This window comes from Ostrea edulis, chromosome 9 (genome assembly GCF_947568905.1).
Source record: "Ostrea edulis chromosome 9, xbOstEdul1.1, whole genome shotgun sequence".
Lineage (NCBI taxonomy): Eukaryota > Metazoa > Mollusca > Bivalvia > Ostreida > Ostreidae > Ostrea > Ostrea edulis.
Window position 1 is genome coordinate 47,648,063 of NC_079172.1, and position 16,406 is coordinate 47,664,468.

The following is a 16,406-nucleotide window of genomic DNA, read 5'->3' on the forward strand; positions in this document are numbered from 1 at the left end:
TATCAGCCCCCGGGGGTGATATCCGTATCAGCCCTGCAGATCCGTATCAGACCCCCTTGCGGAACCCCTCTATTCGGAACTCCTCTGGTTTTTTCCGCTTCAATATTTTGCAGACGAACATAAACAACATGAACAAGAAGGAAAAGAAAATACTTTTGAATCGCGGGCAAACAGATTAATCGAACTCAAATATATGTGTGGATTAAATACCGCTGATGTTGGTGAAAATTCTTACTGTATTACGATGGATTTAGAATCTGTGCAACCCACAGACCTAAGTCCTTAAAATTGTGCCAGCGCCTACTGACACAGGGACCGACACACAGAATGACCATGAAGATACTGGGGATAAATGTACTTTTGACTTTGATAAGGAACTAAAAAATGCAAACACAAGTAGGAAAACTGATTCGGATTTAAGGAAATTTACTACTTACCTTAGCAAGAGTAACGAATTAAGAAAACCAGAGGAAATCCCGGTCGGGGACTTAGATATACATCTTGCGAGATATTTTATAAATGTAAAGAAATCAAATGGGGAGAAATATGAACCCGATACACTGAAGTCAATTCAAGGGAATGTAAATCGTTATTTTTCAGACAAAAATCTGAACATAAATATTATAACAAAGATATAAGTGATATGAGTTCTTGTCAATGTTGATCACGTTTTCTTTGTTCAAGTCGACATATTTTGTATATTATTACTAAGTATGTAATAAACATAATAAAACATACCCATTTCCATACCACACCCTGTATCAGCCCTCTGACTGATGTTGGTGTCTCGGGCTGATACAGGGTGTGATATGGAAATGGATATGTGTTATTCTCTATGTATATATCAAAAATGAAATTTATTTCTTAAATATTACTCACATCTTCATCTTGCTTTGTAAACTCGTGGTTTCCCGACACTTTGTTGATGATCTGAGCCACACCTATAACCTCGCCCTCGTAATTCAGTATGGGCATACACAGAATACTATGGGTTCGGTACCCCGTCTTCAGATCCACGTCCTTATTGAATCTTGGGTCCTGAAATACAACTATGATACTGGTATATTTTATAATAACCGACGCCTACAGAAGGTACTCTGCATCATGGATCTTTCAAAACACATTTTTGCAATAAATATGTCTTACTTGATATTTACAACCAATCAACAGAAGTTAAAAAAAATGAAGGAAACTTTAGTACATGTACCATACGTGAGTTAGATTATCACATGTAGAAGTAATGACGTGTTTACTGATATTACAATTTACCAATTAAGATGTAATGAAATATTCTAAAATAATACAAAGTCAAATTTGTTTTTAAAAAATTACATGTCCTTTATCTAAATTATTTCCAGGTATGCACATAAGGTATATTTATATTATTATACGTAAATCAACTAAAGGTAAAACGTGGGTAATGTGTTTCAAACTGATGGGTCCCACTATGTTGCAGATATCACTACAAGAAGCAAATGTTAGCTACACATTAGCATAGTTCTAAATATCAATTACCAAATTTGTAATTTCGTAAACTAAGTTACTGGATGGTAATAAGAATTAAATCACAACCGCATAAAAAATGTCCTACCCTGCATTGAATTGAATTGAAATTTTTTGTTTTCTCGAAATAGTATAACTATAAAAGTAAATGTATCACAGACGTTACAGCACGTGCATGTGTATGTCTGAAGTATGATAAATATAGTAATTCTATGCATGATTTTAAAATCGTCTGTTGAAGGTCACAAGTTATGTTGACAATGACCTTGAAGAAAATTCATTAAATCTTAACAAAATGCTCATAACCTCATATGCACTCTTGATGTTGACGGTCTCTTTGCTCTCTGCCACAAAGCCTGCGATCCCCTTGCCGAATGGAACTATAATCTCCGTCTCTTCCGTGTGTAAGCTTTCGGTAATAGTGGACACCTCTGTCACGTCAAATAACTTAGATACTAAGTATCGATTCTCTTTGGTCCCGCGCACTAGAAATAAGCTTCCTCGATCACTTCGAGTTAATATACTCACGTTTTTCAAAATTTTATGACACAACACATTAACATCCAATTCAGTAGCAATGTCCCTGATAAGCTCCATAAACACCTCATCTTCAGGCATACTAAGTAACTGGTTCCTATCCTTGGAAGATTTCTTAATTCTCTCCAAGTTACCTTCCACATACTTCTTGAATATGGATGTTGTGATTGAATTTCCTCTTCCACCAGTGAAGTTTGGGAGTCTTTTAATTTTGATCTCTGGGGAGGAGGGCTCAGAATGACTCCCATCTTTGTGTGTAATGTCCGGAGCACCGTGCTTACTCAAGTATGTCTTTAAGAATTCAGGATTCTTTATGAGGTATTGTTCAATATCATGTGGATTCAAGTTTTCCGTCATGGTGATATCAGGGAGTTTTATCCATTATGTACGTCTGAAATGTTAGAGCATATCTGGATTACGTTACTTTTTTAATTAATGTACCAATCATTGAACTTTGATCTTGACTGTTTACTAAATATGAAATTTCTGCCTTGTATCATATCTAAATTCAATTTGTGTAAAATGTTCTCACTCCTAACACCAAGTTTTTGTTTTTGATGCTATTCATTATACGACTGATTAATTCCGAGCTTTGTGATTGGCTGAGATCCAACAAACTAAAACAAAAACAAACAATTCATCTGTTCATTTCCACATACTTTCAGGGTAAATATAACATTTGATTTCTCCGGGGCAAATATAACAACTGATTCTTTCAATCATTGAAACAAATATAAATATAAATCTCTAAATTGATACGATAGGTTATTAGTTGATCGTTCAAAGAAAACTTGCGTGTCTTATAATTTTTGTCTAGGTCTTGCAATCAAACAGTAAACAAAGGTAACCGCACATGTACCGTTTTGTAGACTCTAATAACCGGTTTTGATTTTTAAATTATTCATTCCAATAAGAAAAGAATTAAGCTACCCTAGAAGTGCAATATTCACCTCGCCCTCCTGACTCGGTAAAATATTTTACTTCTCAAGATACATGTAGCTAAAGCATTGTATTGGCCTTGAAATATCAATAAATGTATAATATTTGCAACATTTTCTATGATTTCCGAACAAAGGATTTACTCAGAGGACAGTTAAGCTGAACAGAACCATCGCGTTTCGTGTTCAGTTTATTTTTTTCCTAATACTTGAGTTCAAGACCGCCTATATGATTATATATATATATATATATATATATATATATATATATATATAAGCACGAAAACCCAACAACACCTTACTTTCTTAAAGTGTCGGATCTGAGAAGATACAAGGCCAGTTTGAAACATCTTAGGGGGATCTTGAGACAGTTTTACACATGACAATGCTTAGTTATTTACTACTTGTTTCCAAAGTTTTAGTCATTCTAGTCATCGTACTCAGATCTGATTTTGCATCGAAATTAAAAAAAAACCCACCCTGATTTAAAGGTTACTTCCAATAGGCTGTGGGTCTGGGGGGCCGCCTAGGCCCCAAGAAGCTCTGTGGTAAATGGAACAAATTTCTGCATTCTGAGTATTTCCTGGCACTTCTTTTTCACTTTTAAATTGTCTACTTCCTAAAGAAACTTTTATGTTACATTTAATTTTTAAGAATTTTTAAGTGATACTTGTATCTAACGAAAATATCGTAAATATAATATTATATTATATCAGTGAGTCGTCTTATTCATCTTAGAATTAAATGATATGCTGATGTCGATAAATTTCAATGATGCAATTACATGTAAGTATCCACCTTTCATATCATTTTGACTCAAAGTCTCGTTAAGATTTAATACATGTAATTCTTATACTTTCTGGTCTGCAAAAGGGGGTCCGGACCCCATGGACCCCTCACCCCTCTGGACCCGCCCTTGCGCACCATATAAGAAGCTTTGGCACATCTGCTGCATACATACTATCTAAGCAAATTGTACACTTGCTATACAGAAGTCTTATCACAATACGCAATTTCCGAGTTTGCCCAATAGTTCTTTCCCTTTGTGGAACTCTTACGCACAGTGGGACGCAAAACATACTACCGTCCACACGCGGTGGGTACAAATACTTATCGCTGCCTTCATTTATTACTTAAAGGCCGATTATCAGACACCATACAACCACCCAAACTGCAGGGACACACAATATTTATAAATTTATTAGTATTTAATAATAAAATAGCTCAAACGAAAATCGATTATCACCATCTTTCTTTGATTAAAATATCACTCGTGCAGAAAAGGAAATAAAAAATAATTTCATATTTAATTTAATGGCCTAATTCAAACAAATACTATTCTTGATATGGTCAGTTTACATGTATACATCTTGTACCCACCGAAGCGTTCAATAGAACACTGAATCCAGGGCCGTAACTGCCGATGAGGCAGACGAGGCAACTGCCTCGTCTGATTTTTTGGCAAAAAAGAAAATAAAATTATATAAATGTTATATTATAGGATATATGTTTAAAATGAAGACAAGCACCTTTGTCTTTGACACCATATTACGATTCTTTACATAGTACAAATGAAACACAAACATGATAAATTGGGATTTAAAAAGTGTCATTTTCAGTCGTAAAGTCAATCGGCGGCCCCCAATCCCCTGCCTCCCCTGATTTAGAACCCTACTTACGGCCCTGCTGAACGTACCTCCATCACAGAAGAGCTGATATCTCGGAAGTTGCGTATTGCTGTACACGTACTACTTTTGATTACTTTTGGCTTATAGTCCCCTTGATTGAAAAAAACACACCAAAATAACCCAAGTTTTATGGATTTATGTGCTTTAAAAAAGATAATCAAGAACACCGCTCGTCATTGTTCAGCTAATCATTATACATTTATTAAAGAAGGATTATATTCCTTAAGAGGATAAAACTTTGTTTGACAACAAATTTATGTGCATGTTCAAGTACTTGTAGTGCAATTTAAGTGCATGTACATCAGTTGTGCACTCGATATTGACTTGTTAAAAAAATTATATAACGGGTAAAAATAAATTCTGAGCTATGTTCGTTGTGTTTTTGGTAGATACGATGAGAAAAAGAAATGGTGGCATGTTTAGATTAATCATTTTTAGGGGGTTAAACATGGATATATTTGATCAGCTGTGACATGTTTCTACATGTATCTAAATACGATTAGGATAGTATGTATAGTCGTAGCTTTTAGTGAATATGTACAAATAAAGACGGGACAAACATGTCTTCCATCTAAGCACCATTTTTCCAGCCCAGTTAAAATCTTATGACAAATGTTACAATTGCGGACAGAAATAGAGATCGACTTACCGAAAGACCAAAAACAGGTTCTAGATATTTGATCTCGATGGTAAAGAAGGATGGCCCCAAGTATCCATCTACACAGGGGGTGTAGAAAGTGCTATATGGATGAAATCGTAAACCAAACAACTACTGTACATATTAGAACGTTTCCATTATACATGTATTACAATTATTGGGATAGACTTAGAATCATGTCGGATTAGCGTGCTTTCCCTTCATATGCCATGACGTTATCAGCGAGTCAATGACGTCATTTTCGTACAATGAAGTACATTTTTCAACGATGCCGATTTGGGGGAAAAAACCCATTTGACGTATTGAATGTATATTAAATGATATGCATCATAATAGGTCTATTAACTAGATTTGAGATTTTTAAAACTGATCAATTTCTATCATATTACGCTATGTACTCTAGACGATCAACACCGTGCTTTTTTAATGGTGCACAAGAATGCATGATGTGGCAGAATCGTAAAGATTTGTAAAATGTTATCGGTATATGCATGCACTAATTTCTAGCAAGTACATATGTATTTATATAAGTACATATGTATTTATCGACCTAACGACTAAGAATACATACCTTTTGTGTAAGAAAAGTAAGAAGATTTACCTTCCTCGGATCATACGCAGGCCTAATCCTCTTACACTAATTAAGTTCACCACTTTCATATGTCTAATTCTGACTGTACAAAAATTAGTCTCCATTGTTAGTAACCACGCAGATCAGATCACCGACAAAATCGATTGTATCATCGAAATGAACATCGTTCAATACCAGCTTGCCTATATCTATACTTAGGGAATGCATCTGGTGTCTAAACGTGATAATGAAATAAGATTTGAATGTATGAATAAAAACACAAGTAATCCCTTGTCAATAGTGTCCGGTATTAAACTATGTGGGTCCTTTATGTACTATATGAGAGCTTTAAAACATTTCGTGTTCATAAAGTGCACTCTACATCCAGCTTAATGTGGACTCGCTTTAATTTGTGTTAGCGCGATCGTCGTGTCTATTATCCTTTTAATGAGCATAAATAAACTTTCGTAAAATATTCTAAAAATTTCTTTTTATAAAACCTATACTATCATTAAAAGCAATGAAAGTAACGAGCTACCTGACTTACCGTACTTGGTTAAATTAACTAGCGAGAGGCATATCTTGTCATTAGCGTTCCCCGAGATAAAAACGATAATTCTTGGTTACACTATGATTAGCGATGACGTGAAGGCTACCTTTGGGATATATTCACTGTCTCCGGCATCGAGTCGATCCTAATTAAACCCTTCATTTCTCTTTCCGTCCACTGCTCTGGGATCACAAGTTCCATAGGGACGATACACAATATAACTATCACACACCTTCGATTCCAAAAGGTAAACACGTATCCCATATCGCATTATACATATTAATAATAACACCGGGAAACTCAAATAAAATGAACTTGTGTAAACATTAATACCGCCCTTCTAATGCATTTAGATATTGTCCTGAAAATCCGTGATTGTTGTAAATTCTTTGTCAAAAGTTCGTATGTCCCTGTTTTCGAAGTCTGTACAGCAATGTCGAGTTTAAAGTTGAAGTGATTTAAAGCGTGTGTCGTACACATAAATGCACAAAATGATTTTAACTATTGATTCATGAACATTTAATGGATGAATATTCATGAGGATTTCGTTCTGTCTTATTTTAAATAGCCTTCGTCACAATTGTCGGAATTCAATACATTTTCTACCGTGTTTTGAGAAAGTATTAAATTAAAACGTTTATATCTACTGACCTTCTGTTAGAGATTCCTTGAATTCATGTATTTAATCATTTCTGACAGTGCTATATGTTAAACTTAAACAATTGTTTACAATCAACTTAAACGTATAAGCATAACTTTTATTTGCACACCCACGAGTTAACATTTCCACAGGTTTGCTTAAAACCTATATACAAACAAATTCATAAAAAAGTGTGGGTATTTGTGTGTTCTCCAAGCCGTATATATATTTATAAATATATTTCCTTTGAATTAAATATGCACAAAACATCATTATTGAATATTAACAGGAAGACAAAAAAAAACAAAAACATTAGAAAGTGAACAGTGCGAAATATATATCAAAATGTGCAACTTTATACGACCATCGTACTTTCGCTGTGTTAATGGCTTGGTGTGCTATACCGCCATTTCTCCTTAATGGCATCTAGCCCTGCAATGCTGACGCAAATCCGAAGTTGTCTGTTTTACTGTTGAGACAGATCTGTTTACACCGAGGTTTAAACAACCGTGTAATAAAAATGGAATCAAAGAGGAATCAGAAACGTGGCCGTTATCAAGAGGATATGCTTCACGTTTCAACATACGTTTTAATCCGGAGAAAATAACCATGTAGATATGGCAGTAAACAAAAAGGTGTAGCTAACAGCGTGTAAAACACACACACACCAAAGTCAGTCAGTCAATAAATCATTCAGTCAGTCTGTCTATCTGTGAATCATTCAGTCAGTCTGTCTATCTGTGAATCATTCAGTCAGTCTGTCTATCTGTGATTCATTCAGTCTATCTGTGATTCATTCAGTCAGTCTGTCTATCTGTGATTCATTCAATCAGTCTGTCTATCAGTGAATCATTCAGTCAGTCTGTCTATCAGTGAATCATTCAGTCAGTCTGTCTATCAGTGATTCATTCAGTCAGTCTGTCTATCAGTAAATCATTCAGTCAGTCTGTCTATCTGTGATTCATTCAGTCAGTCTGTCTATCAATGAATCATTCAGTCAGTCTGTCTATCAGTGAATCATTCAGTCAGTCTGTCTATCTGTGAATCATTCAGTCAGTCTGTCTATCTGTGATTCATTCAGTCAGTCTGTCTATCAATGAATCATTCAGTCAGTCTGTCTATCTGTGAATCATTCAGTCAGTCTGTCTATCTGTGAATCATTCAGTCAGTCTGTCTATCTGTGATTCATTCAGTCTATCTGTGATTCATTCAGTCAGTCTGTCCATCTGTGATTCATTCTGTCTGTCTATCTGTGATTCACTCAGTCAGTCTGTCTATCAGTGAATCATTCAGTCAGTCTGTCTATCAGTGAATCATTCTGTCAGTCTGTCTATCTGTGATTCATTCAGTCTATCAGTGAATCATTCAGTCAGTCTGTCTATCTGTGATTCATTCAGACTATCTGTGATTCATTCAGTCAGTCTGTCTACCTGTGATTCATTCAGTCAGTCTGTCTATCTGTGATTCATTCTGTCTGTCTATCAGTGATTCATTCAGTCTGTCTATCAGTGAATCATTCAGTCAGTCAGTCTATCAGTGAATCATTCAGTCAGTCTGTCTATCAGTGAATCATTCATTCAGTTTGTCTATCTGTGAATCATTCAGTCAGTCTGTCTATCTGTGATTCATTCAGTCAGTCTGTCTATCAGTGAATCATTCAGTCAGTCTGTCTATCTGTGAATCATTCAGTCAGTCTGTCTATCAGGGAATCTTTCAGTCAGTCTGTCTATCAGTGAATCAGTCAGTCAGTCTGTCTATCTATGAATCATTCAGTCAGTCTGTCTATCTGTGATTCATTCAGTCAGTCTGTCTATCAGTAAATCATTCAGTCAGTCTGTCTATTTGTGATTCATTCAGACTATCTGTGATTCATTCAGTCAGTCTGTCTATCTGTGATTCAGTCAGTCTGTCTATCTGTGATTCATTCAGTCAGTCTGTCTATCAGTGAATCATTCAGTCAGTCTGTCTATCAGTGAATCATTCAGTCAGTCTGTCTATCAGTGAATCATTCAGTCAGTCTGTCTATCTGTGATTCATTCAGTCAGTCTGTTTATCTGTGATTCATTCAGTCAGTCTGTCTATCAGTGAATCATTCAGTCAGTCTGTCCATCTGTGATTCATTCAGTCAGTCTGTCTATCAGTGATTCATTCAGTCAGTCTGTCTATCAGTGAATCATTCAGTCAGTCTGTCTATCAGTGATTCATTCAGTCAGTCTGTCTATCTGTGATTCATTCAGTCAGTCTGTCTATCAGTGAATCATTCAGTCAGTCTGTCCATCTGTGATTCATTCAGTCAGTCTGTCTATCAGTGATTCATTCAGTCAGTCTGTCTATCTGTGATTCATTCAGTCAGTCTGTCTATCAGTGAATTATTCAGTCAGTCTCTCTATCTATGAATTATTAAATAAGTCTGTCTATCTGTGAACCATTCAGTCAGTTTGTCTACCAGTGAATAATTCAGTAAGTCTGTCTACCAGTCAGTTAGTGAGTCAAACGTGACGGTGTATTAATCTATTGATTTTACGATATAAAACTAAATCGGTTTATGATGGTTCATTGACGATCATCGTAAAATGACGGATTTCCCTACAAACAGTAGGCCAGTGTGATTTTACGCAGCCTTTTCAGAACACAAAGAAACTTAAGTTTTATCTAATAAAAAATCTGAATCATTATTATGAGTTACAATATGTAACTGGTCCCCGTGTACTCGGAACACCAGTTTACAGTAGCAAACGACAGCAATTACTGCGAGTGGGTTCCGGCTCTAAATATTGTATTATCACTGACTGAGTCAGAAAGAGTTTCCCTGGAGTAGACCGATTTCCCTCAGCTTTACCTCGTGCTGACTCTCTCAGTGGTAGACTTTGAATGTATACTATTGTCGATCAGTAAGTTTCATCCTAATAGTTCCACGCAATAGTAGTTACGGGTCTTTTGAACGAGTTCTTAATGCCACTTGCTACAAACTTTTTAAAAAATGATACTAAATTTATATTTATGTAAGTCCAGTGAATGAAATATAATTTTTGACCACGATTTCTCAGTTATGTCCAATGGTGTGGGAAAAATTATCTACATAGAGTTACATACATGGATAGGGGGAATATATCACAATTTTGAACATCATAGAAAATATACAAGTTCCTAATATTTTAGGAACTTAATAGTTGTATTAACTGCAACCAGAATAAGCCTAAAAATATCTATCAACCCTTGCATCCATTTTTATTTTGTTTGTAGCGAGTGTCCCTAAGTACCGAGATCATGATGAGTTTGTAGCGGAATCCCAATAGCACTAGACCTCCAATAGCACTAGACCTCCAATAGCACTAGACCTCCAATAGCACTAGACCTACAATAGCACTAGACCTACATGCATATAGCTGGTGTTGTCTGGGAAAAAACATGGAAGTAAATTGTATGGTGATAACAAACCAACAGGTTTATTTTTCACTGTGTTCCATGGCGTCGAACACGCATGTGCAAAGTTACATGAAAAGACTAGTAAAGGAAATGCAACATAATCATTGCAGATCTAGTGCTGTTAGTTAGTTAGAAAGAAATCGATGTACTCATAGTGGGTCTCGCTGTCTAATAATTTTACCCTGATCACAAATTAACTTTGAAATCAATAAAAAAAACATTGAAGAGAACACGAAGATTTATAACTTTGTTACTAAGGCAGAACAATAAAAGCCAGTTGTGCTTCGGAAAGGAAATGTCAATTTTACGGAAGATCAATTTAGTTTGATTGAATCCATTATGGTCCCTGGGGAGTAGTATACCCGACAAAGACTTTCTTTCATTTCTTGGAGGTTTTTCCCGACGGTCCTGCCGATTAGAGCGTATGTTCAATGTCAAAGACATCTTGTTACTGTACCAGTATGATCTGCATTATTGAACTACTGTACAGCGGTTTTTTTTTCGCAGGTAATGATTTTGGCTTAATTCAGCGTTGTGATATCATGCCGTCAAATTCTTAATAGCTAAATTTGCACCTAAGTGTGTCTGTAATCCATAATACGTATTTTCACAAGAATGATAACTCGGTATAGCAGTTGGTATGTAAAGCCAGCTTGGGGGAGGGGGTAAATAAACTGCTGTTTTTTAGTGCCAGTTGTTTCTAACGACAGTAAAATGATTTACAGATATTTATTGTTTGTTTGACGGGACGTCGAGAATTTTTCACGCATACTGAGACATCATCAAGTGTAGGTGAAGTACCACAAATTTTAAAAGTACTATGCTTAGCGCTTTCAACCGTAGCATGGAGTACCAATGTCTGTCGTGACTTTCGTTTTGTAGGTCATATCCGAAAGATCAGATTCTCAATTTCTAAATGCCGAGCATACGGCGAAACAGCACTCACTACCTGTTAACGTCTAAGGTTTGACGCGGCCATGGCACCAGATGGGCTCGATCTCATGACCTCCCAGTTACAAAGCGACCGATCAAACAACTGAGCTACCGCGACCGGTTTTACGGATACGAGGGCTAGTCAATAAGTAACCAGCCTAACTTATTTCCGATTGAGATCCACCTCTACTTTTTCGATGTAATTGCCCTCTAGTGTGATGCACTTAGACCAACGGTGTTCAAGTGTTATCAGCCCAGAATTGAAAAAGTCAGGGTCATTTCCATTGACCCACTCCTCAACTGCCGTCACAACTTCTTCGTCAGACCCGAAATGACGTCCACGGATATCTTTTTTTCAAGTTTGTTAATAGGAAGAAGTCGTTAGGAGCTAGGTCAGGCGAATAGACAGGGTGTGGTACTAATTCATACCCGTTTCGCTCCACAGCATCCATTGCAACTTTGCAAGTGTGGACTCTCGCGTTGTCCTGTTGCAGCAAAACACCTTTAGAGAGTTTACCTCGGCGTTTTTCACGGATGGCGGTTCTCTGCTGGTCTAGCAAGTTTGCATAGCTATTGTACTTCTCTTGGGTAAAAAGTTCAACATAATAACGCCTTCTGCGTCCCAAAACACTGTGTCCATCACCTTGCCAGCAGATGATTGCGTCTTGAACTTTTTTGGCCTCGGGGACCCAGCCCTACCCACTGGCGACTCTGAGCTTTATTCTCTGGCTCATAATAATGAAACCAAGTCTCATCTACAGTCACCAGACGCAACAGAAATTCATCTTTTGACCTACAACGCTTCAACAAGGCGTTGCATACTGATGTTCTGGTTGCCATTTGCTCATCTATAAGGGATTCCGGGACCCACAGGGCTGTTAGCTTGCGCATACCTAAACGATCATGTAAGATTGTTGAAAAGCGACCATGTGAAATGCCAAATGCCTGCACTATTTCTTCCACCTGAATTCGCCTATCTACCAGATCCCTAGCTTTCTTACACATTTCTTCGTCGGTGACATCCAGTGGGCGTCCAGACCTGGCTTCATCATCTAAAGACGTTCTACCGCGTATGAATTCCCCTACCCAGAATTTAACCTGAGCATAAAATGGCGTAGAAGACCCATAAACATCGGCTAACTCGCCGTGTATTTCTTTGCCTGTTTTACCTTTAAAACACAAGTTTCGAATTATAGCACGGTACTCAACTTTAGATGAAAAGCATGCCTTTGCATCACTAGCCATGTTTGACCTTCAATATCTTATTTAAGAATGACTACCCAGTCATAAAACATGTATGGAAACAAGGCATGGAAATCGTGACCGTCTCGGTCAATCGGAAATGCAGTCTTCACGAAAACATTTAAAACTTGCTGGCCAGTCGGACCAGTGAACTGTCTTAATTTACTGGCCCACAGTGAAATTTACTGCCCCCACCCCCAATTTTCATAGTACATGTTTATCACATACATTATGGAATGCATTGTAAAATTGTACGATTAATTTACTGAAACTATGGTTATTACTCATATTCATATCCACCATAAGGCATCCTTTCTGTCGATACCAGAAAAACAACACCGTACACGGTATTCTCTCTCTCTTCGCCCGCAAACAACAATACTACAAATTCACGTATTTTTCACAAACATGAAAACAGCCCGAGTGCACCTTGGGGAGTAGCCTTCTCTACCAACATCAATTGCAAACGATTGATTAATTCTATATTAAACTATAGAAATTGCATAAAATCAGAGATAACTGCAGTTGACGAAGTTCATTTTAATTGGACAATACAATAAAGTAGCAATTACCGGTGTGCAGTCAGTGCGATACAGAACGCGGCCATTTTTGTTGTTTCAACAAGCTGTTCGTTGAATATTCACGTGATCAACGAACAAGTTATCTTGACAATTACAAGTATAGTTATCGTTCTTTACCTTAAAGAAATAAACAAACCACGATGTTCAAACACTTACTCTGTGCTATTTATTGATTTATTTTTATTTTGATGGTAAATTTAAGCAAATTAGACGTTTAGAATATCTAAATCCAACATTGTATTTAATGTGACTTACAAAAAGTCTATAAGCCCATTGGATTTCCTGATTTTTTATTTTCACTGACCCGACCGTAAAATTCACTGGCCTCGGTCTTCGGAATATTGTTTTACGTCCCTCTCGAGAATATTCACTCATATGGAGACGTCACCAATATGGAACGCCAAATTAACATAAACTCAAATAATTGAAGATATCTTTAATTATTTGAAGATATCATCAATTCAATTATTGCTCTCTTTAATTGAATTAATGCGCGCATTAAATCAATTATTGCCCTCATCAAATGAATTAATGCGCGCTTCAATTCAATTTTTGCTCTCATCAATTGAATTAATGCGCGCATCAATTCAATTAATGAGAGCAATAATTGATTTAATGCGCGCATTAATTCAATTATTGCTCTCTTCAATTCAATTGATGAGAGCATTAATTCAATTAATGAGAGCAATAATAGATTTGATGCACGCATTAATTCAATTATTGCTCTCTTCAATTCATTTGATGAGAGCATCAATTTAGTAGAAATATTGCACGCAATAATTAATTTAGAGCTCGGTATAAATAATTTGATGATCTTTTTAATTCAATTAAAGATATCTTTAAATCATTTACAATGCTTTTGTATAAGGAATTAATGCGCGCATCAATTCTTTTAAAGAGAGCAACAATTCAATTAAAGATATCATTAATTCAATTGTGGATATGTTGAATTGAAGATATCTTTAATTATATAGTTGCTCTCTCTAAAAGAATTATTGCTCTCTTCAAATGAATTAAAGATATCATAAATTCAATTGAAGAGAGCAATAATTGAATTAATGCGCGCATTAATTCAATTATTGCTCTCATCAATTGATTTAATGCGCGCATTATATCAATTATTGCTCTCTTCAATTGAATTGTAGCGCGCATCAATTCAATTGTTGATATCATTAATTCATTTGAAGAGATCATTAATTCAATTGAAGCGCGCATCAATTCAGTTGAAGAATTAATGCTATCATCAATTCAATTAATGGGCGCAATAATTCAGAATTGAAGATATCATTAATTATTTGACGATATTGTTGTGCGCATCAAATGAATTGATGATATCTTCAAATAATTGAAGATATCTTCAATTATTTGAGTTTATGTTAATTTGGCGCTCCATACACCACTGCCGGTGAAGGGCTGCAAAATGTATGCCTATGCTCGGCGCATACGGTCATTGAGCAGGGAGGGATCTTTATCGTGCCACACCTGCTGTGACACGGGACCTCGGTTTTTGCGGTCTCATCCGAAGGACCGCCCCATATAGTCGCCTCTAACGACAAGCAAAGGGTACTGATCATGAGGACCTATTCTAACTCGGATCCCTACGGGGTAGCCGAATAGTACATGTAAATCACAGCCTGATTTCGATTCCGTGTCAAACCTATACATGTAAGGGCTGTTCCTTAGCGAAGTGCCCGGTATTATAAGTGAATGTCACGAGTTTTAGGATTATGACCTGAAAAACCGGAAGCACAGTGTGACGGTAGGCGCTGACACGATAAAGAATTCTCACTGTGGCGCCACGGCCCCTAGCGCTAGGCATAGGTCTAATTTTGGGGCTCTGTTGAAATTAAAGCTGATGACGTTTCTACAGGAGTGAAAAATTCTTCAATGTGATGTAAAAAAAAAAAAAAATTAAATTCATAAACAAAATATAGTGATCATATATTGGAAATCGTGATTATGGCCCCACGCGCAAAATTTTACTTTTGCAGAAACCTCCTATCTGTGAGAGTGGTACGAAATACCTTGAATGAGTTGCAAGAAGGAAAACTGGAACAGTCTACAAATAAGCAGAGTCACCTTGTTTTCCTTACATTAGTGATGTCTGTTTACACCGCGTATAATGCATCCATTAGAGAACAAAAATGTACGTAATGTTTTTGAAGGCTTATATATCTCGATTAAGGCTGACCGGGTCCGATAAGAAAAGGACAATGACGTCAATCCACTACCATGTAATGCATCAATTTACATGGCGGGGTTTGATATCATATACTTTGGCTTCATTTTCTGCGCAAGACTTCCAATAATAAACAAAGTTTGGGAGACCCAGAACATTGATTAATTATCTGTAGGAAAGTAATTGAAAACCGACAAGCATTTTCATCTAAACGAACGCATCGAGCAAGAATGAGCGCATCGGACAATGCAATAATGGTCGTTCTCCATCATTTCTGTCGTTTACGGACGAAACTAGTAATGTGTTTTTACTCTAATTATTTGCCTCTAATAATTTATATGTGATAGTAGGCGACAACAATAAGAAAATCTGAATAAATCTCTAGAGATCCCTTCACAGTGAAAGTAGCTGGGCAGGAATATTTTTTGCTGTTTTTGATATAACGAATGCATCAGACACGTACTCCATCATTATCATTTTTTCCCAATAATTGCAATTATGACGTAACTGCAAGTTGTAAGATAACATTTTGTACCTCATATAGGATTGTAATTTGAACTTCATTCTGTAAACCTGGTTATTTATTGTTACATGTAAGTAACTCTGTCATCGTCGATTCAATGACGAATCCACGAGGCATCTGGGATAAACTAAGCCATGTTAGAATGTAGATCTTCTGGCAGCTATAGATAATGAATACATGATTGATTGTTTGTTTTACGTCCCGTCTAGAACTTTTCACTCATAATGAAACGTCGCCAGCTGTAGGTGAAGTACCACAAATTTAGACCCACATGTATCCTTAGCACTCGGGGCCGTAGCAGTGAGGGTTCTTTAACGTGCCAACGCCCGCAGCAACACGGGACCTCCGTTTTAAAGGTCATATCCGAAAGACCCGTTATTCTCACTACTAAATGTCGAGCGTTTAGCGAAGGAGCAATTACTGCCTATGTTGACGTC

General features: G+C 36.6%; 1 protein-coding gene across 6 annotated transcripts in view; it reads right to left on the reverse strand.

Annotated features, from left to right (window-relative positions):
• The window catches only part of LOC130050203 (cGMP-specific 3',5'-cyclic phosphodiesterase-like), a 62,772-nt gene that overhangs the window by 25,580 nt on the left and 20,786 nt on the right, over positions 1-16,406 (reverse strand). For 2 of the 6 annotated variants that reach the window (XM_056149436.1, XM_056149434.1), the window contains exons 2-3: positions 1,810-2,431; positions 880-1,038 (exon numbers count right to left, since the gene is read on the reverse strand). In XM_056149436.1, coding sequence (XP_056005411.1) covers positions 880-1,038; positions 1,810-2,397 — 747 coding nt within the window. In that variant the 5' untranslated portion in view covers positions 2,398-2,431. Of the gene's footprint in view, positions 1-879; positions 1,039-1,809; positions 2,432-5,315; positions 5,475-6,442; positions 6,901-16,406 lie in introns of those variants that run through there. The other 4 variants (XM_056149431.1, XM_056149432.1, XM_056149435.1 and 1 more) reach the window with 4 other exon arrangements.